General features: G+C 40.6%; 1 protein-coding gene across 2 annotated transcripts in view; it reads right to left on the reverse strand.

Annotated features, from left to right (window-relative positions):
- GRID2 (glutamate ionotropic receptor delta type subunit 2) overlaps positions 1-23,025 on the reverse strand; it is a 1,893,008-nt gene that overhangs the window by 209,851 nt on the left and 1,660,132 nt on the right. For both annotated transcript variants that reach the window (XR_012754338.1, XM_075351083.1), the window contains exon 14: positions 15,697-15,863. Coding sequence is in view for 1 of the 2 variants with exons in the window: in XM_075351083.1 (XP_075207198.1) it covers positions 15,697-15,863 (167 nt within the window). In the remaining variant the exon portion in view is untranslated. The remainder of the gene's footprint in view (positions 1-15,696; positions 15,864-23,025) is intronic.

The raw sequence follows: 23,025 nt of genomic DNA on the forward strand, positions 1-23,025 counted from the left end.
GACGTTTGGTGGGATAGCTTTATGCTTTTTTTGATCAAAAACAGTGTTTACTAAGTACCCTATGTTTATATGCACTATGCTTTTATTTAGTTACAGCAGGGTATGCTTTCACAATTTTTTTTCCTTGGTTTCTCTTAGTCTCATGGCCAGTGTGAACATGGTCTCACAAGTTCCATGTATACCATCTCATACTCCGGCTCACTTTTTTGTTTTTATGTAGTTTTTTTGTATTCAGTACAAACAGGGAGTGGCCCCCTTCTCAGCGAGCTGGACATTTCATTCTGTGAATCCCCCTGACTGTGTGTGTCCTGTTGGGACCCGGTCGCTCTCAGCCCTTAGCCACATTGAGGCCTATTTTAGACCCATGGTAAGGTTTTAATATTAGAGAGTGTAGGTACTATCCCAACTGGGTACACCTTGACGTTTGGTGGGATAGCTTTATGCTTTTTTTGATCAAAAACAGTGTTTACTAAGTACCCTATGTTTATATGCACTATGCTTTTATTTAGTTACAGCAGGGTATGTTTTCACAATTTTTTTTTCCTTGGTTTCTCTATCTATCTATCTATTATCTGTATCTATATATCCCTCTATCATCTATCCCTCTATCATACATCCATCCCACTATCATCCATCCATCCATCCCTCCCTCCCTCTATCCCTCCCTCTATTTCTCCCTCTATTTCTCCATTCATCTCTCCATTCATCCCTCCATTCATCCCTCTATCCCTCCCTCTATCCCTCCATTCATCCCTCCATATATCCATCCATCCCTCCCACTATCCCTCCGTTCATCCCTCCATTCATCCCTCTATCATCCATCCATCCCTCCCTCTATCCCTCCATTCATCCCTCAATTCATCCCTCCGTTCATCCCTCCATTCATCCCTCTATCATCCATCCATCCCTCCCTCTATCCCTCCATTCATCCCTCCCTCTATCTCTCCATTAAACCCTCTATCATCCACTCATCTCTCCCTCTATCCCTCCCTCTATCCCTCCATTCATCCCTCCATTCATCCCTCTATCATCCATCCATCCCTCCCTCTATCCCTCCATTCATCACTCTATCATCCATCCATCCCTCCCTCTATCCCTCCATTCATCCCTCTATCATCCATGCATCCATCCCTCTATCCCTCCTTTCATCCCTCTATCCCTCCATTCATCCCTCCTATCCCTCCATTCATCCCTCCATTCATCCCTCTATCATCCATCCATCCCTCCCTCTATCCCTCCATTCATCCCTCTATCATCCATCCATCCATCCCTGCCTCTATCCCTCCATTCATCCCTCTATCCCTCCATCCATCCCTCCCTCTATCCCTCCATTCATCCCTCTATCATCCATCCATCCATTCCTGCCTCTATCCCTCCATTCATCCCTCTATCCCTCCATTCATCCCTCTATCCCTCCATTCCTCCCTCCCTCTATCCCTCCATTCATCCCTCTATCATCCATATCTCCCTCTATCCCTCCATTCGTCCCTCCATTCATCCCTCTATCATCCATGCATCCATCCCTCCCTCTATCCCTCCATTCATCCCTCCATTCATCCCTCTATCATCCATCCCTCCCTCTATCCCTCCATTCATCCCTCTATCATCCATCCATCCCTCCCTCTATCCCTCCTTTCATCCCTCTATCCCTCCATTCATCCCTCCTATCCCTCCATTCATCCCTCTATCATCCATCCATCCCTCCCTCTATCCCTCCATTCATCCCTCTATCATTCATCCATCCATCCCTGCCTCTATCCCTCCATTCATCCCTCTATCCCTCCATTCATCCCTCTATCCCTCCATTCATCCCTCCCTCTATCCCTCCATTCATCCCTCTATCATCCATCCATCCCTCCCTCCCTCTATCCCTCCTTTCATCCCTCTATCCCTCCATTCATCCCTCCTATCCCTCCATTCATCCCTCCATTCATCCCTCTATCATCCATCCATCCCTCCCTCTATCCCTCCATTCAGCCCTCTATCATCCATCCATCCCGCCTCTATCCCTCCATTCATCCCTCTATCCCTCCATTCATCCCTCTATCATCCATCCCTCCCTCTATCTCTCCATTCATCCCTCCATTCATCCATCCCTCCATCCATCTTTGCAGCTGAATAACCTGCTTCTGGTGTCTCACCTGCAGTATAGAGGTCAAGATAACAAAATCTTCCTATTGGTTTCAATAGAGGCAGTAGCTCAGTGGTAAAGCTGCTTCCTTTGAAACAATGAACTCACAGTTCCACAAGTTCAAGTCCCGGCCGCCCCGAAAATCCAGAGCCGATGATAATTTAATTTAATTTATTCACTCCACTGAGGGGAGGAGCCGGGACATCAGCTGTGAGCCGTGGGACAGCCCTCTAAAATCGTGCAGAATCCGGGACGGTTGGGAGGTGTGTACGTATGTACTGTGTACATAGAATTGCTAATTTTGACCTTCTACTCAGTTAATTATTCTCTTTTCTATTAGATTTATAATATCACGATTAAAAACTGACTAGCCAAATGCTTCTAAGCTCTCAGTAGAAACAGGAAATCTATTTTCTTTTCATTAGTCATCATTGAAAATACAAAGTGTTTCTAGTGATGTAAATTTGTAGTTCTAATAATGAGTTATGCAGGGAAAAAATACTTCCTGTTTTTCACTAAATTTTACATTTTACAATGACAATGTCTCTTTGGCCAATATGAAAAGACCAATGTTATTAAAGACTTGCAATAATTTGGGCGCCCATTGAAGCTTTTGCATTGGGGCCTATGAGCTTCAAGTAAGGCGACTTAGGTGCCAGGTTGTGATTGACTTAAGGCCCTTTCACACACAGAGATAAATCTGCGGCAGATCTGTGGTTGCAGTGAAATTGTGGACAATCAGTGCCAGGTTTGTGGCTCTGTACAAATGGAACAATATGTCCATGATTTCACTGCAACCACAGATCTGCCAAAGATTTATCTCTGTGTGTGACGGGGCCTTCAGAGTCACCGTGAGTGGCATTTGATGTGTGTAATGCCTTGTTTTTGGTGGGCACTGTAAGATATCTATTGAAGAGAATGTAGAGATAGTACACAAGCGTCACCTGTTGGCCATACATCAATACCATACAAATCTTTAATTTAATAGGGCATAAAATATATGCAAATTCCCTGGCTGTATCTGCTGCTGTAGATCATATAGTGCAACTAGTAGCACACATCAATTCCAAGGAAGGGACCATGGCAATTCAATAAATAATGGCAGCTATGTATCTTCTTTTGAGACAGAACATATGTGAATCTCTTCTAAAAGGCAGTACAATGCAAGTGGTTTAGCATTGATTATGTGTGTTGAACTTGGACATGTGAGAGTTCAGTTTTCACACAGACAGACAACAAAACATATGTTTCCTAGGCACACAAAAAGTGAACACAAGATACAATGGAAGGAGAGAAGTAAGAGCATGGAAAGCAATAGATTAGGATGATGATAGGGCTAATGACAACAACCAGGCACTTGGCATAAAGGCCCCGTCACACTAAGCAACATCGCTAGCAACATCGCTGAGTGCTAACGAACAACTTTGTGACGTTGCTAGTGATGTTGCTGTGTGTGACATCCAGCAACAACCTGGCCCCTGCTGTGAGGTCGTTGGTTGTTGCTGAATGTCCTGGGCCATTTTTTAGTTGTTGCTGTCCCGCTGTGAAGCACAGATCGCTGTGTGTGACAGCAAGACAGCAACAACTAAATGTGCAGGCAGCAGGAGCCGGCTTCTGCGGAGGCTGGTAACCACAGTAAACATCGGGTAACCAAGAAACCCTGTCCTTGGTTACCCGATATTTACCTTTGTTACCAGCCTCCGCCGCTCTCACCGTCAGTGCCGGCTCCTGCTCTGTGCACATGTAGCTGCAGAACACATCGGGTTAATTAACCCGATGTGTGCTGTAGCTAGGAGAGCAGGGAGCCAGCGCTAAGCATTGGGCGCTGCTCCCTGCTCTGTGCAAATTTAGCTGCAGCACACATCGGGTAAGTAACCCGATGTGTGCTGTAACTAGGAGAGCAAGGAGCCAGCGCTAAGCGGTGTGCGCTGCTCCCTGCTCTGTGCACATGTAGCTGCAGCACACATCGGGTAATTAACCCGATGTGTGCTGTAACTAGGAGAGCAGGGAGCCAGCGCTCAGTGTGCGCTGCTCCCTGCTCTCTGCACGTGTAGCTCCGTGCGCTGGTAACCAAGGTAAATATCGGGTTGTTTACCCGATATTTACCTTAGTTACCAAGCGCAGCATCTTCCACGCGGCGCTGGGGGCTGGTCACTGGTTGCTGGTGAGCTCACCAGCAACTCGTGTAGCGACGCTCCAGCGATCCCTGCCAGGTCAGGTTGCTGGTGGGATCGCTGGAGCGTCGCAGTGTGACATCTCACCAGCAACCTCCTAGCAACTTACCAGCGATCCCTATCGTTGTTGGGATCGCTGGTAAGTTGCTTAGTGTGACTGGACCTTTACTCTTGGATGCGGACTGACTACCAGGAAGATGATAAGAAAGAAAAGAAGGAAGACACACTGAGTCTTACTTATCTTGCTGGTCAGTTTGCTTTTTCCACGTGAACAGGTGATACCATTTGATGGGATGATGATGATGATATGTAGTTCCTAGTAAAGTGTGTTAGCAAGCATGTAGCCAGCTTCTTTTAAAATTTCACACAATAGATTGGTCTTCTGGCAACGTGAAAAAGAATTCCCACAATCAAGATGTCCACACTTAAGGCTGCTTTACACCAGACAATCTATCGTGCAATAGATCATCGGGGTCACGGTTTTTGTGACGCACATCCGGCATCGCTGGCGATGCCGGCCTGTGTGACACCTCCTGTGTGACAAATCGTGAGTCATGTACTGCTCGCTAGGTTCCATAATATCGTTTAATTTAGTTGTTCATCGTTTCCGGGGTAGCACAAGCCGCTCCGTGTGACACCCTGGGAACGATGAACAGCAGCTCACCTGCGTCACGCTGCTGCCGCCGGCTATGTGAAGGAAGGAGGTGGGCGGGATGTTTATGTCCCACTCATCTCCGCCCCTCCACTTCCATTGGCCGGCGGCTGTGTGGCGTCGCTGTGACGCCGAACGTCCCTCCCACTCCAGGAAGTGGACGTTCGCCGCCCACAGCGTGGTTGCACGAGAGGTAAGTACGTGTGACGGGGGTTACCGACTTTGTGCGCCACGGGCAGCGATTTGCCCGTGACGCAAAAAGGACGGGGGCGGGTACGATCGATTGTGAAATTGCACAATCGGTCGTACCGTGTAAAGAAGCCTTTAGGCATCATCATCACCATGACCACTACCAAAGCTTTCAGGTACTGTTGAGTGTTCTACTTCAACATCAGTCAAAACATAACCGTCACCCAAGGTTTCCTCAGAAGAAGCAAATCTTACACCTGAAAACCTTTTGGCTAGACATTGACTCTGCGCTTAATGACAATTATACCACAATCACCCTGTGTGACTCCACCCTCTTGTACCCCAGTTAGGTTTCCACTTAACAGCAGGATTATCCATAACTTGGCTGGCTGTTTTCTCTTTCTTTAGATTTGCCCTGACTCAGTGTGTCACCACACTGTCAGTGTAAGCAACACAGCAAAATGGTTGAATCATCTCCCCTATCTCATCCTGCCCTATGAATGAAGCCAAGCAAAGAAGTGCAAATTTTAACTTTTAATTTTACTTATTGCTCAAACTCATCAAGCACAGCAGTTGCACCAATAACAGATTTCTTAACGGTTCCTGAATAGTTCAGATCCACCTTAATGCCACAACAAGATTACAGGTACAGGATTTAGTACATAATTCTTCCCCAGGAAGTACAGTCTAAATCTCATTGTGGTAAATCTGTATGGCCCACTGAGGAAGAAATTTTGTTATGATTGCAAAGGCGCACTTTCATGTTGTGGCATTAAATATTCCAATCGGCACCTCAGCAGAAATCTATGGGTTCCAAATGAGCAAGAGAATATGCTGCTACATCACTACATCATAAGGTAAAGGTGATGTTTAATCATCTTCGACAGTTATGCATTGCCCCACTGCCTCCTAGTTTACTACTTGCTGGGGAAAAGTATGCTCTTGCTTAATTAACATTTAATACCAGTGGACTTGTCGTTCTTCTGCCCCAAACTGTGCACTCTCTGATGTGGCAAGCAGAGGCAGCCTTGCCTCTGCAGTGTCAGGGGAGAAAAGTGGCACTGATGCCAAGTCCTTCAGTGATCCTGGCACATTTACAGCAATGTCTGCAAGCTGTATAGAAAAATAAATTGCTTGTCTTTTACAAGCTGTCTGCATTTATAACCAATTTTGATGATGGGAAATCCCTTTAAACATAAGCTGTTTAAATAAAACATTGATGAGGCAGGGCTACATTGTAGCAAAATATCAACTAGGATTTGGCTTTCCCCAAATTAAAGAATTATTAAAAAAAAAAAAAAAAAGATATCACCTACATAAGGGACAACTTGATTAATAATGTGGGTCCCACTGCTGTGACCCCTAACAATCACAAAATAGAGATTTAGAAAGAAAAGGGTTCTACAGCGCCCTTTTGAATGCACTGGAGGTGCACATGCTTGGCCTTTGCTCCATGTAGTGGAGGTGGGCATGCTCGGCCTCGGCCTCTGCTCCATTCATTGCCAATTAAACTGCCAGAGAAAGTTGAGTAAAATACAAGGTTTTCTCCAGATATACCATAAACAATGAATAGATTGGAGTTCAAGTATGGGCAGCTCCACTCATTTCAGACAGGACTAAAGAGCTTGGTTTTTGAGGTGCTGGGTAGTCGCAGAAATCATACTTGGTTTTTTTTTAACTATTGCTCATAAAATGAAAATTCATTGATTGGAGTTCAAGCTTGGATAATGCTATAATATAGACTCCAGAGGATAAAAACCTAATAAGTATATATAAAATAAATACTTATACTAACCTCTATACCACTCTCGTCTCTGGCCCCTCCTCTTCTTAACATTAGCATTCCAATCCTTGTTGTATCTTCTTATCACCACCACTGAGCTCTAAAGGCCCAGTTACAAACAACGAATTACCAGTGATCCCGACAATGATATGACCTGATAAGGATCGCTGGTAAGTCGCTGGGAGGTCGCTGGTGAGATGTCACACAGTCAGACCTTACCAACGATGCAGTAACGATACAGGTCGCAGTAGCGACCTGTATAACGATCTCGGCAGTCACTATGCTACCAAGACTTTGCTACCTACCCCGGTGTCATGCTGGGGACGGTTAATTATGGCGTATTTTTGAATGTGCTTGATGCAAATCAAAACATCCTGTTTGCAACTAGGGCCCAAGTGCTGCCACTGATGGGGTGGGTGTCTGTGTGGCCCAATTTTTGGAAAAAAGGGAGACTCCGCTTGGAGTAACCCTTGCTTGCTGTGTTTTTAAAAGAAGCCAAGATGAACAGAGCTGGGATCAGGAAAGACTTTGCTACCTACCCCGGTGTCATGCTGGGGACGGTTAATTATGGCGTATTTTTGAATGTGCTTGATGCAAATCAAAACATCCTGTTGCAACTAGGGCCCAAGTGCTGCCACTGATGGGGTGGGTGTCTGTGTGGCCCAATTTTTGGAAAAAAGGGAGACTCCGCTTGGAGTAACCCTTGCTTGCTGTGTTTTTAAAAGAAGCCAAGATGAACAGAGCTGGGATCAGGAAAGACTTTGCTACCTACCCTGGTGTCATCCTGGGGACGGTTAATTATGGCGTATTTTTGAATGTGCTTGATGCAAATCTAGCTGTGAAGTGTACAACTAGGGCACAAGTGCTGCCACTGAATGGGTGGGTGTGTGTGGGGCCCAATTTTTGGAAAAAAGGGAGACTCCGCTTGGAGTCACCTTGCGGTGTTTTACATGACTTTAGAAGGGCGTGCCATGCCTATATCTGTGTCTCCTCCTCTTTTTCCTTGTCCAGCTCTTTTGTTTTTGCATAAGTATATGTCCTTGTCACTTTCCCATGTGTTTGTGTTGTGTTGTGAGTTGTTTGTGACCTTTTGGACACCTTTGAGGGTGTTTTCTAGGTATTTTTATGTGTTTGTGATTGCCTGCCATTGTTTCCTATGCAGTTTGAGTTCGGTTCGTCGAACGTTCGACGAGCCGAACTCGAACGGGACCTCCGTTCGGCGAACCGACCTCGAGCCGAACCGGGACCGGTTCGCTCATCTCTAGTGAGGAGCAGAGGAGTCGGAGAGGTGAGCGGTAATGTGAGGTTCAGGTTTTTAACCTTTTGATTGACCTTTACAATTCAGCTCATTTTATTGAATCTGCATTAAAATGAATAACAAAAAATCTGTATTTTGATGAATGCAGATTTTTGTAATATTTAAGCAAAATGTACAGTATTTATTTAACTAGCACCATTAATTCCACTGCTTACAGTTGTCATAATCACAGTCTCTACTGAGGCTCACAATCTACATTACATATCTCTAAAGGGTGCTTTACATGCTGCAACATCGCTACCGATATTTCGTCGGGGTCACGTCATTAGTGACGCACATCCGGCACCGGTAGCGACATCGCAGTGTGTGACACCAAGGAGCAATGATCAACGATCGCAAAATCGTTAAAAAACGATGACCAATCGCTAGCAATGTCGCAGTGTGTAAAGCACCCTTTAGTCTTTGGAGTGTGGGAGGAAAATGGAGAAGCTGGAGGAAACCCGCACAAACACGGGGAGAACATATAAGCTCCTTACAGATATTGTCGTTGTTGAGATAGTAGTCCAGAACCTCAGTGTTGCAAAGCTACAGTGCTAACCACTAACAATTCAATTCCACTGAATATATTAGGTCATTTCTATGCTCAATCATCATACTTTACAGCTGGCACTATTGACTTATTTAACAAATATTTTTCTAATGTTTTCTAATCTTAGATTGCGAAATAAAGAAGTATGATTCATTTCGGTAGAGAATACAGTTGTAAAAGAGTTTTAAAGAACTCAAGCCTGTGTCTGGAATTATGGATATTAATGTTTAACTTGTGTGTAGCTGGTTAGCCACATAAACCAAATCCAAATGGGTCCCTGATGTTGACATCGCCTCCATGGGCAGTCTGAAGTTGATTAGTAAATGCTGCAATCAAGGACAGATACTTTTTAAACACCACTTCTAGTTTTACCAATGTGTAAATGTGAATTTACTAATTCAATATTTGATCAAGTTCTTTCTATAATATTGGTACAGTAAGGATTAGCAATGTACAGTATGTTATTATCAATAAAAGAAATAAGACATTTTCGCAATGTGGAAAGTTGTAGATTTTTGTAAACTGTGGGAGTTCCTGGCATGAAACCTTCACAGTACTGATAAATGGAAAAGACGTTAAGTAAAAATTACAGCTGCTATTTACTTCATGGGAATTGATAGTGTCTTTAAGTCTAATAGTAAAAATGTGGAAAATAAAGATGCAAAAATGTTCTATGCCTGTAAAAATATAACATATCAAGAGATTATGTGCAAGACATAGAGAAGAAAAAAATACACACAATCTCCATTGAATACCTGATCACTTATACCCTGGGCCCCAACTCATCTGGAAAATGTGGCTCTGTAGAACCTTGCAGAATTGCGTATGGGTCACACATGCACACCTCCACTCTAAAGTTGGGGATATTTTATCAAAAGCTCTTTAATAAGGACATGAGTGTCACACAACGAGCATGACGAGCAGGTACAGACCAACCAAGGTCTGATACACAATGAAAAAAAACCCCTAAAAAACATCAGAGACCAGGAGGAGCACCAGGGACACAATAACAATGGTGGGCCTTGGGACTAGTGAGAGGGTAGATGGACACCTCCTAACCTCACCTGACCTGTCCCTACTCTCCTAGCCAGTCCCTATACAGTCTCCGCAACTGTCACTGAGCAGCACCCTGAGTCCCTAAGAAACTCCATAGAGGCCCTGATTAGTGAGAGGCGGGTGAGGTTAACTAAATCCACCACTGCACTAAAGAGACAAGAGAGTAAGCGAGACAAACAGCTAATAAAGAACCAAAATAGAAAGGATACAATCCACAGAAGCTTCCTTCCACCAAGGTGGCTTCCCTACAAATGGCTTTATATCTTCAGCAAAGCTTGCTGGGTGACCTGGCTATTTAGGCACAAGGGTGTGTGTCCACAAAGCAGGTGCAGCCGACCCCAACTGCTGCAGAAACTGCTGGAGGAGCTGCCATCAGAAAACTGGTATTAACCATTTAGGTACTGAAGGAAACTAAACCACATTTAAATGGGAATAACCCGATAGAGATGAGAGGCTGTTACTAGTCTCCAAAAACAGAGAGACAACTGTGACAATGCCAAACCACAAATGACCTCAGAATGAATTTACCATTTGAAACCTTTTAATGCCATTTTTCAACCATGAGTTCTTTAATGGTGCTAGCACAATTTGCTCACAGTTTGCATACATATGGCATAAATGATACTGTGTAAGATGAATGACAAGAAGCTAATTTATTATAAATGGAGAACCACATTTTCGTCCAAGTAGCGGAGTAGCTTAGCATTTGGCACTTGTTTACTATAAATGTAAATTTATAGATGTCTGTGAATTCTGTTACCATTTTAATGCATTTTCTTAGCTTATTTTATGTAAACAGAGAATAACAATTGGGATACATGTAGCAACATTTCAAATGCCAAATTTGGAACTTTGGGGAGTTGTTTTGCTATAGATCCCCCTCTCTGCGGTCTTATTTTTGGGATTATCTCAGCAACATGGGCCCTGTTGGCCAATATACATGTCATGCAGAGCACAAAAATAAAGCTGGTGCTTCAGTATATAGACATAATGATCCATATTATACATGCATAAGCAATATGTGCACTGCTGAATGATGCCTTTCTGAGGCCCCATATTCTCCCTTGGTAATTGACCCCATACTATGAAACCTGTACATCACATATCTATAATATGGCTGTGTGCGCTTCCCATACATACTGAATGACATAAATCTACATTGAAGAATTTCCTTCCACAACAGTATATTTATGCACTGTGGAAAGTTTAGACACAATACCTATAAGACTGTAATGGCTGCATTTATGGTTCTCACTCAACATCTATTACCAACTCTGGGACCAAGGCAACAAAGAATCGGCTGAATCTCGTATTCAGTAATATTCAAAATCTTCCAGGACAGGTGAATTGTAAGACATTTATTCTAAATATTTTCACATAAAGGAAGAAAATCAGCATTTCTGCTTCTTATATTCCACATCAGGGAATTGCAGCCATCACTAAATTTGCCACAATACTAAATTTTGTGTCTCCAGCCTCACTGAGGGATTGCGAGACATGGACAAGAAAATAAATGGCTTACCCATTCAAAGTCACAAGCGCTAGAATGACATTAATAACGTCTGTTAGTTGGGCAGAAAATGACTAAATGGCTTCGTTTTTCGTATAACAAACTATAACTATTATGGTGAATTATAATACCTTTTGCGGAGTCAATAATAACATTGTATATCTGTGAAGGTTATTTACCTACTGAATGAGGTATTGTCAGTCTAACACAGGGAAGCAATTATTTATAATAGTGTTTAAAATGGTTCTGAATGTACCAGCTCTAAGTAATAAAAGCATTTCTAATGAACACTGGATGTAATATCTTCTATCCATCATGCTAAAATGTCTGGAAAATTAAGCGCGTGTTGTTCTTGAGGGCAGTAACATATGCGGTGGCCATGTAAAGCTCAATGCTGCAACGTGGCCCAAAAAATTTGGGGAATAAAACTGCTAAGACATACTGTACATTTATATGTTTACTTTTGTATATAGCTACACGTTTTCCATTATATAGAGATATAGATTGGCTGATTAATCAACACTGGTGTTTTATTAATGAATTTGGTACAACATACAGTTGCTGTGCTCCAGAGACAGATACTGCATGTCCTCCAATAATATACATGATAGGCAGCACTCCCATTAATTGTGTTAACCTGTGTTGAATGATGACATTGGGGGAACTGCAGCAATGTAGAGTCAGTATGGGTAAATGTACATGGGGAGGGGAATAATGGAAAAATGCTAATTGGAGTTTGCTATAAGCCTCCTAACATAGCTGAGCAAATAGAGGGTGAAATGCTGGATCAAATTGAAAAGGCAGCTAATAATAATAATCTGGTTCTTATTATGGGGGATTTCAACTATCCAGACATACAGTGGGACATAGAATCTTCTGGTTGTGCTAAAAGCTGTAAGTTCTTATCTTCTATTCAAGACCATTTCCTCTCTCAGATGGTAGATGAACTGACGAGGGGAGATAATTTGCTAGATCTGGTCCTGTCAAATAGACCAGATACAATTTCAGATCTACAGGTCCGGGAGCACTTGGGCACCAGCGATCATAATATGGTAAGCTTCAACGTAATATTCAATAGAACATTTCAAAGGGGAAATGCTAAAACCTGGAATTTTAGGCATAATTTGGCAATTTTTGTTTCCAGCAGTTTAGAGATTAATGCTGTGTGTTGTGGTATTTATAAAGCACTCCAAAATTACACTGTTATACAAACTGTACACACACTACTTTACATTGTATCAAAGTATCATAAAATATTTACAAAAATATGAAGGGAGTACTATATGTATATATATATATATATATACATATATATATATATATGTATATATATATATATATATATATATATATATATATATATATATATATATATATATACTGTAACATTGGACCTAGTAGTATCCGATAAAACATTGGATTGCACTTGTCAGATGTATTAGTTCATGTGCTTTATAATGTCACATATTAACATTTATATTTATAGAAATTTTATACAGTCTTTCACTTGTTAAGATACTCTAGCTTACTCTGTACTCTGGAAATGGTTTCACACATTCTCATCACTAGTCTTTTTTCTGTATTTTCAGTTGAGATGGTAAAAATATGGTGGTAATTCTATGTCAAGAATTTATGTCAAGAAAGGGTTATAAAGACATTGAGACTCTATTGAATCACATGAGACATCTCAAAATAGAAATCTCTTAGAACAGTGTTGAGCCTTCCCAGTGGAGGCTGACCTGCCAGACTCAACTTGTCCAGGAACTCACAATATATCTCTAAAGAACATCTCAACACCAGCAAATTATAAGGTCAGTGCTCATGACCCCCAGATAATAATGAAAGTGGGTAAAAATGGGATCCACAAGAGAATAGCAAGGCAGAAACCATTGTAAATCATCAACGTTTACCTAATACAAACACACAAAATAATCGCAAAATGAAACCCCGAAATTTGTTCATGATGACCATCAAACAAAGTGGTGGCAGAGAGTTGATGTTGGTGTACGCCGCTGATTCAGGACTCAAAAATTCATATATAGGATTTATAATGCTAATGAGGACAATGCTGACAAACTGAGCCTGCATTGATTAGAAGTTTTGGCTTAAAATATTTTCCTTAAAGTGATTGTTTAGTCTAAATTCTTAAGTCTGCAGTCACTCTATGTGACTTTAGACTTGTGAATTCTCACATCACACCCACTGTGTGCTGTGATTCCCGAGCTGGGAACTGCAGTCATGTGGCTGTGAGTGTGTGATATGTATACTCCCTGCTAGAATCCGACTTGAGAGGCGCAGCTTCGCTTAATATACTTGCATTAATCAAGATTGTGAACTCTCTAGTTGGATTCTAGCTGTCAGTATAAACATAGCATACTCACGGCCACATGTCCACCATTCCCGGCTCGGAAACTGGTGAATCCTCATAGAGCACAGTGCAATGTGAGGATTCACAAGTCTGCATTCATATTGAGACAACCCCTTTAAAGACCACCTTTCATCTGGATGACTTTTATGAAGGGTTCTATGCTTGTTTTATTATGTTAAAATATAAACCTTTTAGTGCAAGTCAAATTTGAGTAAAATGTAGAATTGTTGTCCCTTTATTATTTTTCTAAAGAGAAGAAAGGCTTAACGAAAAGTACTGGGCCACTCACAGCTCAATAAATTTATCATAATGTACACCAATAATATTGATCAGCTTATAGCAATTACAGTGGAACCTTGGTTTAAGAGTAATTTGGTTTGAGAGCGTTTTGCAAGACAAGCACAGCTTCTTACAACTTTGTAACTTGGTTTAAGAGCAATGCTTTGCAATAAGAGGAAATACTCACCATGCACATTTCCGGTTCTGTCCTTTCAACGCGCTCTGATCCGCGCTGGAGGTAAATTTCTGTACATATGTACAGTCATTACATGACTAAGACCTCTGTCCTACTTGCCTCCATATCTACTGTATACTGTACACAGTATACCATTGTACAGTATATACTATATAGCATGTCTATCAATTTGCATTTGTGGATATAGTATTGTACTTTCTTTCTGCTAAACAGTACATCACATTACTTGTACTGTACCTCTCGCAGACCAACGATTTTATTGTAAGCTAAAATGCAGTTTAATTTGCTTTACATGTTTTTCAATGTACTGTACAGTATTTTGTATTACTGTACTGTAATAATTTTATATGAATACAGTACATTATATTGTATTACTGTAATAAATTTGTATAAATACAGTAAATATTTTTGGGCTATGGAACGAATTGTCTGTGGTTCAATTATTTCTTATGGGAAAATTTGCTTTGATATAAGAGTAACTTGGATTAAGAGCACACTCCCGGAACCAATTATGCTCATAATCCAAGGTTCTACTGTATATTCCAGTTTGTGGTGCACAGCCTGTCCAAGTGTGGGCACCCTAATAAATTGCATGCACTCTACTAACGCATATTGGTTTTTTTTTTTTTAACACTGCTGTTGGATTAGGGATACAAGACTGATAAATTACATTCTCCACCTATACAAAATAGTAATTTTTCTCTTCATTTTTTTAATGAGTTATGCTAGGAAAGCTATTTTTTGTAAGAAAAGGATGTAATGATTTTTTTATTAATAAAAATAAAGTGATTTTAGTGATATATACTCTTAATAATGGTAATTATGGCACAAGTGGAATGGTTCTATATGGCGTTCTTTGTTGTTTTTCTTTATTTGGCTAAGAACATTGCAATTATGAAGTTAAGGTGTAAACCTGCTACATATTTTGTTACGTTAAATGAATGAAGACTTCGGAAGCTGGAATGAATTTTTTTTTTACATTAGCAGTTTCCTTAGCAACCACTCATCCACGTTTATCAGGGAAAAAGTACATTGTGTTAATCACTGAATGCGGATGTTCTAATTCCTGGATTTGGATCCCCATTTTGTAGTTAGCATTCTTCTATCTGTAACAATTGAATACATTTCAGTAAAGTATAATCTTATATAAGCGTTACTGCTGGTTCCCATTGACAAGACTGTCATAAAATTTCACACATATCTAGAGAGCAATATGAAACTTTTAATTGGACTATAGCATCGGCAACTCACCAGCTTATAAAAGCGGAAATACACCATGGGAAGCAAAAATGCATAAAGTGAAAAAATATTGCGCCATTACTCATTGCTACATTACCTAATAAAAAAACTTAAAAAACAATAAAATGTCATTTGTGAATTATTACCTTCCCTGGGTTAAACATCAATATCTATGTATTCTTTGAGGATGTGTGAGTTCACGAATAAGAAAAAATCTGAGTTATTATCCATTCGTTTTCCTAAAAATAAGAATATTTTTTAAAGACTCTTACCTTTGGGAGAATATATCCCGATAAGGGCTGCCATGTTGTAATGCTATGCCATAGCCTCTGTCAGCAATTGTGTTTGCTACTGTGTAAAAGGAACAATCTTGATCATTTATAGCCACGTACTCCAGAACTGCTGCGTCCCATACAAAAGCATAGTTTCCATGTTTCACCTATTAAATAAAAAAGATAATATAAATATAATATATGTTTATGTAACAGTAAAATTTATGAAACAGAATGTTAATAGTCTTAAAGGGGCTTTTCACTTTTACATTTTTCCTTAGATTGGACATGGCTGAGAAACATAATAAAATCAGATGGTATGCATCCTAGTCTGGTCCAATGCCAGTCATTCTGTACCATTCTTTGTGTTTTGGTTGTAGCAATATTACATTATGGTAGTTCCACCAATATACATGGCATGAGCCTCAAAACTCAGTTCTTGAATGCCGCGATGATGTGTCCTAAGAATGTGATGTCATCACTGCAGCCACAACAGAGAGACAGTAGTGGCTGTAAGCCAGCACTGGACCTATGAAGTGTGAGTATAATCTAATTGTATTATTTATGAACAATAGAGGGAAGAAATGTGAAAGTGGAAATCACCAGTGGGGCTGCGCATACCCAGATTTCCGATCATGTGCAGTATGAAGCCGGGTGTATGCGTCCCAGCTTCAGAGAGGTCTAGTGCGCATGACTATAAGTGCCAGGAATTTAGATCAGCAATCACAGCCAAAACAGGTACAAGCGACCCCTCTGGTGATGCTGCATTGGATAGCATGTTAAGACGCCCCTGTGGGCGAGGTATCATGCTAACAGGGCGGACTAGTCCGGTGAAATAACTCCCTTGTGACTAATCGCTGGCCTCATTAACATATCATTTGAGATCTTTAGAAATACTTTTTCTATCTTTATCTATGCTAGTGCATACAGGGACAGTTAGGCTGGGATTAGAAATATGCACCCAGAACAGCTTGTGGTTTTGGGTGCATATTGAACCTGATAAATTGCCTTTAAGTGCTAATTGTATTATTGGTGGGATTAAAGCTGCTGGGACAACCAATATCAAATTGTGGTCACAAATTTCTCTTTGTTATTAAAGTGATGCTTGATTAGATTAATGTTCACACTTCACTGGTTTGCCTCTCCTATATTGTCTTTTTCCCAGCTATTTCCTCTTTCCCTTGCTTGAATTGGGGTGCAGGGATGTCTTTGTGTGGTTCATACCTTTGTAGAACAGCTACAGAGCTATTGCTTTGATCCAACCACTGTTTTACAGCCAATACAAACCTAAAATATTTTAAAGGTTTCACACTCCGTAAACTTTTCCACATTTTTTTTCACTTCGCAAACACTTCACAAACACAATCTTAAATGGATTTTATGTGATATACCAAAATTTAGTAGCAAGTATTTGTGACATGTAAAAGACATGATACATGGTTTTCTAAATATTTTAAAAATATAAATCTGAAAATTGTGATGTGCATTTTTATTCAGCTCTCCTGAGACAATACTTTGTATAATCACCTTTCATGGCAATTACTGCTGCAAGTCTTTTGTGGTATGTCTCTACCAGCTTTACATGTCTAGAGGCTGAAATTATTGCCCATTCCTCTTGCAAAGTAGCTCTAGCAAAGTGAGATTGGATAGAGGCATCTGTGAACAGCAATTTTGAAGTCTTGCCACAGACTCTCAATGGGAGTTAGGTCTTGACTTTGACTAGACTATTCAGAAACACGAATATGCTTTGACTTTAACCATTCAATTGTAGCTATGGCAGTAAGTTTAAAGTCCTTTTCCTGCTGGAAGATTTGCCTATTATCCAGTCTCAAGTCTTTTGCAGCTTCTAACTGGTTTTCCTCCAAGATTACTCTGCATTTATCTCCATTCATCTTTCAATCAACTCTGACCAGCTTTCCTGTCACTGCTGAAGAAAAGCCTCCCCACAGTATGATGCTGCCACCACCATGTGTGATGGTGGGGATGGTATTTTCAGGCTTATGTTCAGTAATAGTTTTACACCACACATAGCATTTGCATTTAGGCCAAAAGATCTAATTTGATCTCATCTGACCAAAACACTTTCTTCCAATGTTGGGAACACAGCTAACATGTGGAAAAAGGTGCTTTGGTCAGATGAGATCAAAGTAATTTTTTTTTGGCTAAATACAAAATGCTATGTATGATGGAAAACTAACACTGCATATCACCCTGAAAACACCATCCCCACCATTACACTTGGTGGAAGCATCATGTTGCGGTGGTGCTTTTCTTCAGCAGGGACAGGAAAGCTCATCAGAATTGATGGGAAGATGGAACTAAATATACGGCAATCCTGGAGGAAAACCGATTAGATCCGTCGAAAGACTTGAGCCTGGGATGTAGATTCACCTTCCAGCAGAACAACAACCCTGAACATACTGCCAGAACTACAATAGATGGTTTACGTCAAAGCATATTCATGCTTGTGAATGGTCACAGTGCAGACCTTAATCCCACTGAGAATCTGTGGGAAGACTTGATAATTGCTGTTTACAGATGTTAATAATTTCACTTAAAACAGACAATCCCCACAATTTTACAAAACACACAAAAGGGACAATAGATCCCCAATGATTGACACTAGGCCACAAAAAGAAGGGTTCCTGTAAGTCCACCAAAAATTGGTAGCTGAACAAGAAGAAAATGACCTATGTGGCCTAAGTAAGGCGATCAATTGTCTAATTCAAAACCAATTATCATAAATGCCCATAATCAATATCTGATATAATTACATATCACTTGCTTAGCAGTGCAACAAGGGTGTGGCCAAGTATTCGCCTAGTCTGGCCCTACCTGGCTGCGGAGGTCGGCACCCTGTAACCAAACGCAATGGCGCCCCCACTCAACGAGGACTCACCCTTCTTTCCCTCCGCTGTTCTCAAGTGCAGCTGAGCTAGGAAAGAGGGAGTGCGGGGAAGTTGCACTGCATACTACTTAGTGACCAACCAGACACACACAGTACAATTGGGCAGTAAAAAATATGTTGAAATGGTGTTATAAATGGACCATGTGGCTATACACTATACCTCAAAGCACAATAACATTCACCCTAAATACAATGTCAAGTGCTGCAAAACCAAAGTAAGGTCAAGTTCCAATTATAACCATGAAGTGTTGTATTACCCAAACATGCATATAGGGTGTAAAAGTAACATTATTATGCCAGCCAATCCTCCGTGAACACAGCAGGATCCTCCTATAGGAAACTTAAAGAAGAGGCCAATAGTTATCCCCAATTCTCAATAACACTCAGAGATATTTTAACCCCTATTGAGCTGTAAGGCAATAAGTCACACTTTACAATCAAAGGATCTGATAGTATAATATGCCCAAATAATATATAGCATCAAGAGGGTAATAGGGAGAATAATGCTTCACAGAAGATAAATAAACACTTCATGGAAGGTAAATCTAATTGGAGCAACCAATGAGGATATAAAAAACATGGTCCTAGTAATCACATTAGTTATTAGACGTTCTCATCATTATAGTAATACTTAGCTTCCTTTAGAAGTCTAAGCGGAGGTACAATGACCCATCGTCCTTATTGATGTCCCACACCAAGGCCCGACGCGTTTCTCCCCAATCAAGAGTCCCACCGGGGTTCATCAGGGGCACCCTTATAGGGCAAGGACCACCGGCCGCAATCTGCCAAGTGATCAACCAAGGGCCGGTGGTCCTTGCCCTATAAGGGTGCCCCTGATGAACCCCGGTGGGACTCTTGATCGGGGAGAAACGCGTCGGGCCTTGGTGTGGGACGTCAATCAGGACGATGGGTCATTGTACCTCCGCTTAGACTTCTAAAGGAAGCTAAGTATTACTATAATGATGAGAACGTCTAATAACTAATGTGATTACTAGGACCATGTTTTGTATATCCTCATTGGTTGCTCCAATTTGATTTACCTTCCATGAAGTGTTTATTTATCTTCTGTGAAGCATTATTCTCCCTATTACCCTCTTGATGCTATATATTATTTGGGCATATTATACTATCAGATCCTTTGATTGTAAAGTGTGACTTATTGCCTTACAGCTCAATAGGGGTTAAAATATCTCTGAGTGTTATTGAGAATTGGGGATAACTATTGGCCTCTTCTTTAAGTTTCCTATAGGAGGATCCTGCTGTGTTCACGGAGGATTGGCTGGCATAATAATGTTCCTTTTACACCCTATATGCATGTTTGGGTAATACAACACTTCATGGTTATAATTGGAACTTGACCTTACTTTGGTTTTGCAGCACTTGACATTGTATTTAGGGTGAATGTTATTGTGCTTTGAGGTATAGTGTATAGCCACATGGTCCCTTTATAACACCATTTCAACATATTTTTTACTGCCCAATTGTACTGTGTGTGTCTGGTTGGTCACTAAGTAGTATGCAGTGCAACTTCCCCGCACTCCCTCTTTCCTAGCTCAGCTGCACTTGAGAACAGCGGAGGGAAAGAAGGGTGAGTCCTCGTTGAGTGGGGGCGCCATTGCGTTTGGTTACAGGGTGCCGACCTCCGCGGCCAGGTAGGGCCAGACTAGGCGAATACTTGGCCACACCCTTGTTGCACTGCTAAGCAAGTGATATGTAATTATATCAGATATTGATTATGGGCATTTATGATAATTGGTTTTGAATTAGACAATTGATCGCCTTACTTAGGCCACATAGGTCATTTTCTTCTTGTTCAGCTACCAATTTTTGGTGGACTTACAGGAACCCTTCTTTTTGTGGCCTAGTGTCAATCATTGGGGATCTATTGTCCCTTTTGTGTGTTTTGTATAATTGTGGGGATTGTCTGTTTTAAGTGAAATTATTAAAATTGTATTTTTAGGGGTTTTTTCTTTTTGGTTTTGATGTTAATCACCCCTCTGTTCATAGTTTATGGTCTTTTGACTGTTTACAGATGTTCTCCATCCAATCTAACTGAGCTAGAGCTTTTTTTGCCATACATACCCCAAAAGACTTGCAGAAATAATTGAAGCAAAAGGTGGTCCTACAAAGAATTGACTCGAGGCTAAATGCAAAAGCATATCAACATTTTCAGATTTATATTTTTTAAAACATTTAGAAACTATGTATTATTTCCTTTACATATCACAAATCATTGCTACATTGTGTTGGTATGCCATATAAAATTCAAATAAAATAGATTTAGGTTTGTCAGTGTAATGAGAAAAAATGTGAAAAGTTCTCATGAATACTTTTTCAATACACATTATTTAGAGCTGCAGAATGATGGCTGGTCTGAAAGCTTCAACTCATGCTTTAGCATGTACACTTCTGAGATCCTGAGAGCAATCTTAAATAAAAATTGAAGATCCCTATAGAGGCCATTTAAATTATGCTTTCACATTTTGGCAGCGCGATCTAAGTGGCAAGCAGATGCAGGTGGATCGCGGATCCACCTGCGCCTGATAGCCCCACATGTCTGCTGATTAAATCAGCAGACATGTGTGGGGATCACTGATGGCTCATCGCAACAGCCTGCGGGGATTACATCACCGATGACGTACCAATACATCATTGGTCGTGAAGGGGTTAACCGCATGTATTTGGGGCTAAAACTAATTTTTACAATTATGTTCCATTAATAATGGCACCCTGTTTACCTTCTATAGCCAATTGTTGCAAAATGAGTGTCTGCAGAATGAGTTCACTTACAGCCTATCAGTCAGTCCACTAAGACTATACAATGGGGAGTCTGAAACTGAAAGTTCCAGTCCACGTGAAACATGAATGTGTGGGGAATCAAAGAGCCTGTAAAAGCTAAAAAATGCAACATTTTTTATGAATTCCAATAGAAAAAATAGTTTATGGCCTCAAGTACAATACATTGCTCAGATGAGCTAAGCGTAGCTACAAGGATGCGAAAAGCTAGTGGTCACAAAATTTAGGTTCGGCCCACTGATATCTAAAATGTCTTGGCACCTTTTGATAAAAACAAAGAGCAGCTTTAATTAATAGATCAAAAAAATATAGTAACATTTTATTTCAAACATATTTTAAACAGAATAACTAGTCAGCTACAATTAAAACAACCCTTTTGTAGTCTGCAACTTAGAAAACACAGCAATAAGTAGTCACCTTAGAAAATATACTTAACATTCTAATGCTAAAATGAATGGAAACTTGTTTTAGCATTTACAAGTCAAGAAATAACGTCCCCACGTTCCAAGGAGCGAAAACAAATTGAATGTGCGAGTATTTGATTACACAGTAAAGCATGATTTAATTTTATATGAGAGACCAAGCAATTTCAGAAGTTTCCTTCTCTTTAGTGGAAAGGGTAATAATTATAGCTTTTACTATGACCATTCTGAACAATAAGCAAATATTTGGATTTTATCGTAAAGTACATTACATAGATGTCTGTTTAATAACCGGTCATTTGTTTCTGGTTAAATGCCACTGTATTGTATTAAATAATAAATAATACACTTAACTGAACGCCCACTTTTTGTCACATTATAATTTTTCTGTTTTCCTTCGTGAGTATATTGATTTCTTATTATATATTGATAAGTAATGATGCAAGATGGACTCAAACAGGATATACTATGTGGACAAACTTGTTCTTCTCCGAATGAACTCTTGAATAGCACCATATGAGATGAACATTGAATTAGAGATGGGTGAATTTTATCGAGTGGAGTTTAATTCTCCTCGTGTATTTGTTTAACACTAGAGGGACAGCAAAAGGATAACAAACAAACAAAAAGTGAATACCCTCCACAGTCCACCTCCACCCTTTGCTCTCCCCTGAACGGTCCTCAGCACCTTTTCTTACGTTTACTGTGTAGTGAAATCTTGGGCCCCTTCACGCTATGCCACTACTTAGTTTCTTTTCCATATTCTGTTTATTGTTATAAGTCAAAGATACATTGAACATAAAACCTACAATCAAGTGTTGATCACTCACAACAACATTTTATCTGGTAAATCAACTCAAGAGGGGTTGTGCAAACAAATATGCTATACGGTTCTTGGATCAGAGATCTTGGTTATGTAGTACGGTTCTGAGAGTTCAGTCTGTCTGCACTTGTTTATTAGTAATGTCCCAATCCAATACTTATGGGTTTGCAAATGTGGTGTGATCGTTAAAGAAGCTTCCTGAGTGATCGGCTCCCTGAAACAATTAGGTACCAAATGTGCCTAAGGTGGGATGGGGAGCTTGTAAACAGAGGAGGATAAGGAGGGGACATAGTGAAAATAATGTTAAGGGGATTGGTAGTGTGTGGGAATGGAAGAGAGTGTAGGTAGGAGGCCTAATTATTAAAGGCAACAGGAGTTCC

This window comes from Anomaloglossus baeobatrachus, chromosome 1, assembly GCF_048569485.1.
Source record: "Anomaloglossus baeobatrachus isolate aAnoBae1 chromosome 1, aAnoBae1.hap1, whole genome shotgun sequence".
Taxonomy (NCBI): Eukaryota; Metazoa; Chordata; class Amphibia; order Anura; family Aromobatidae; genus Anomaloglossus; species Anomaloglossus baeobatrachus.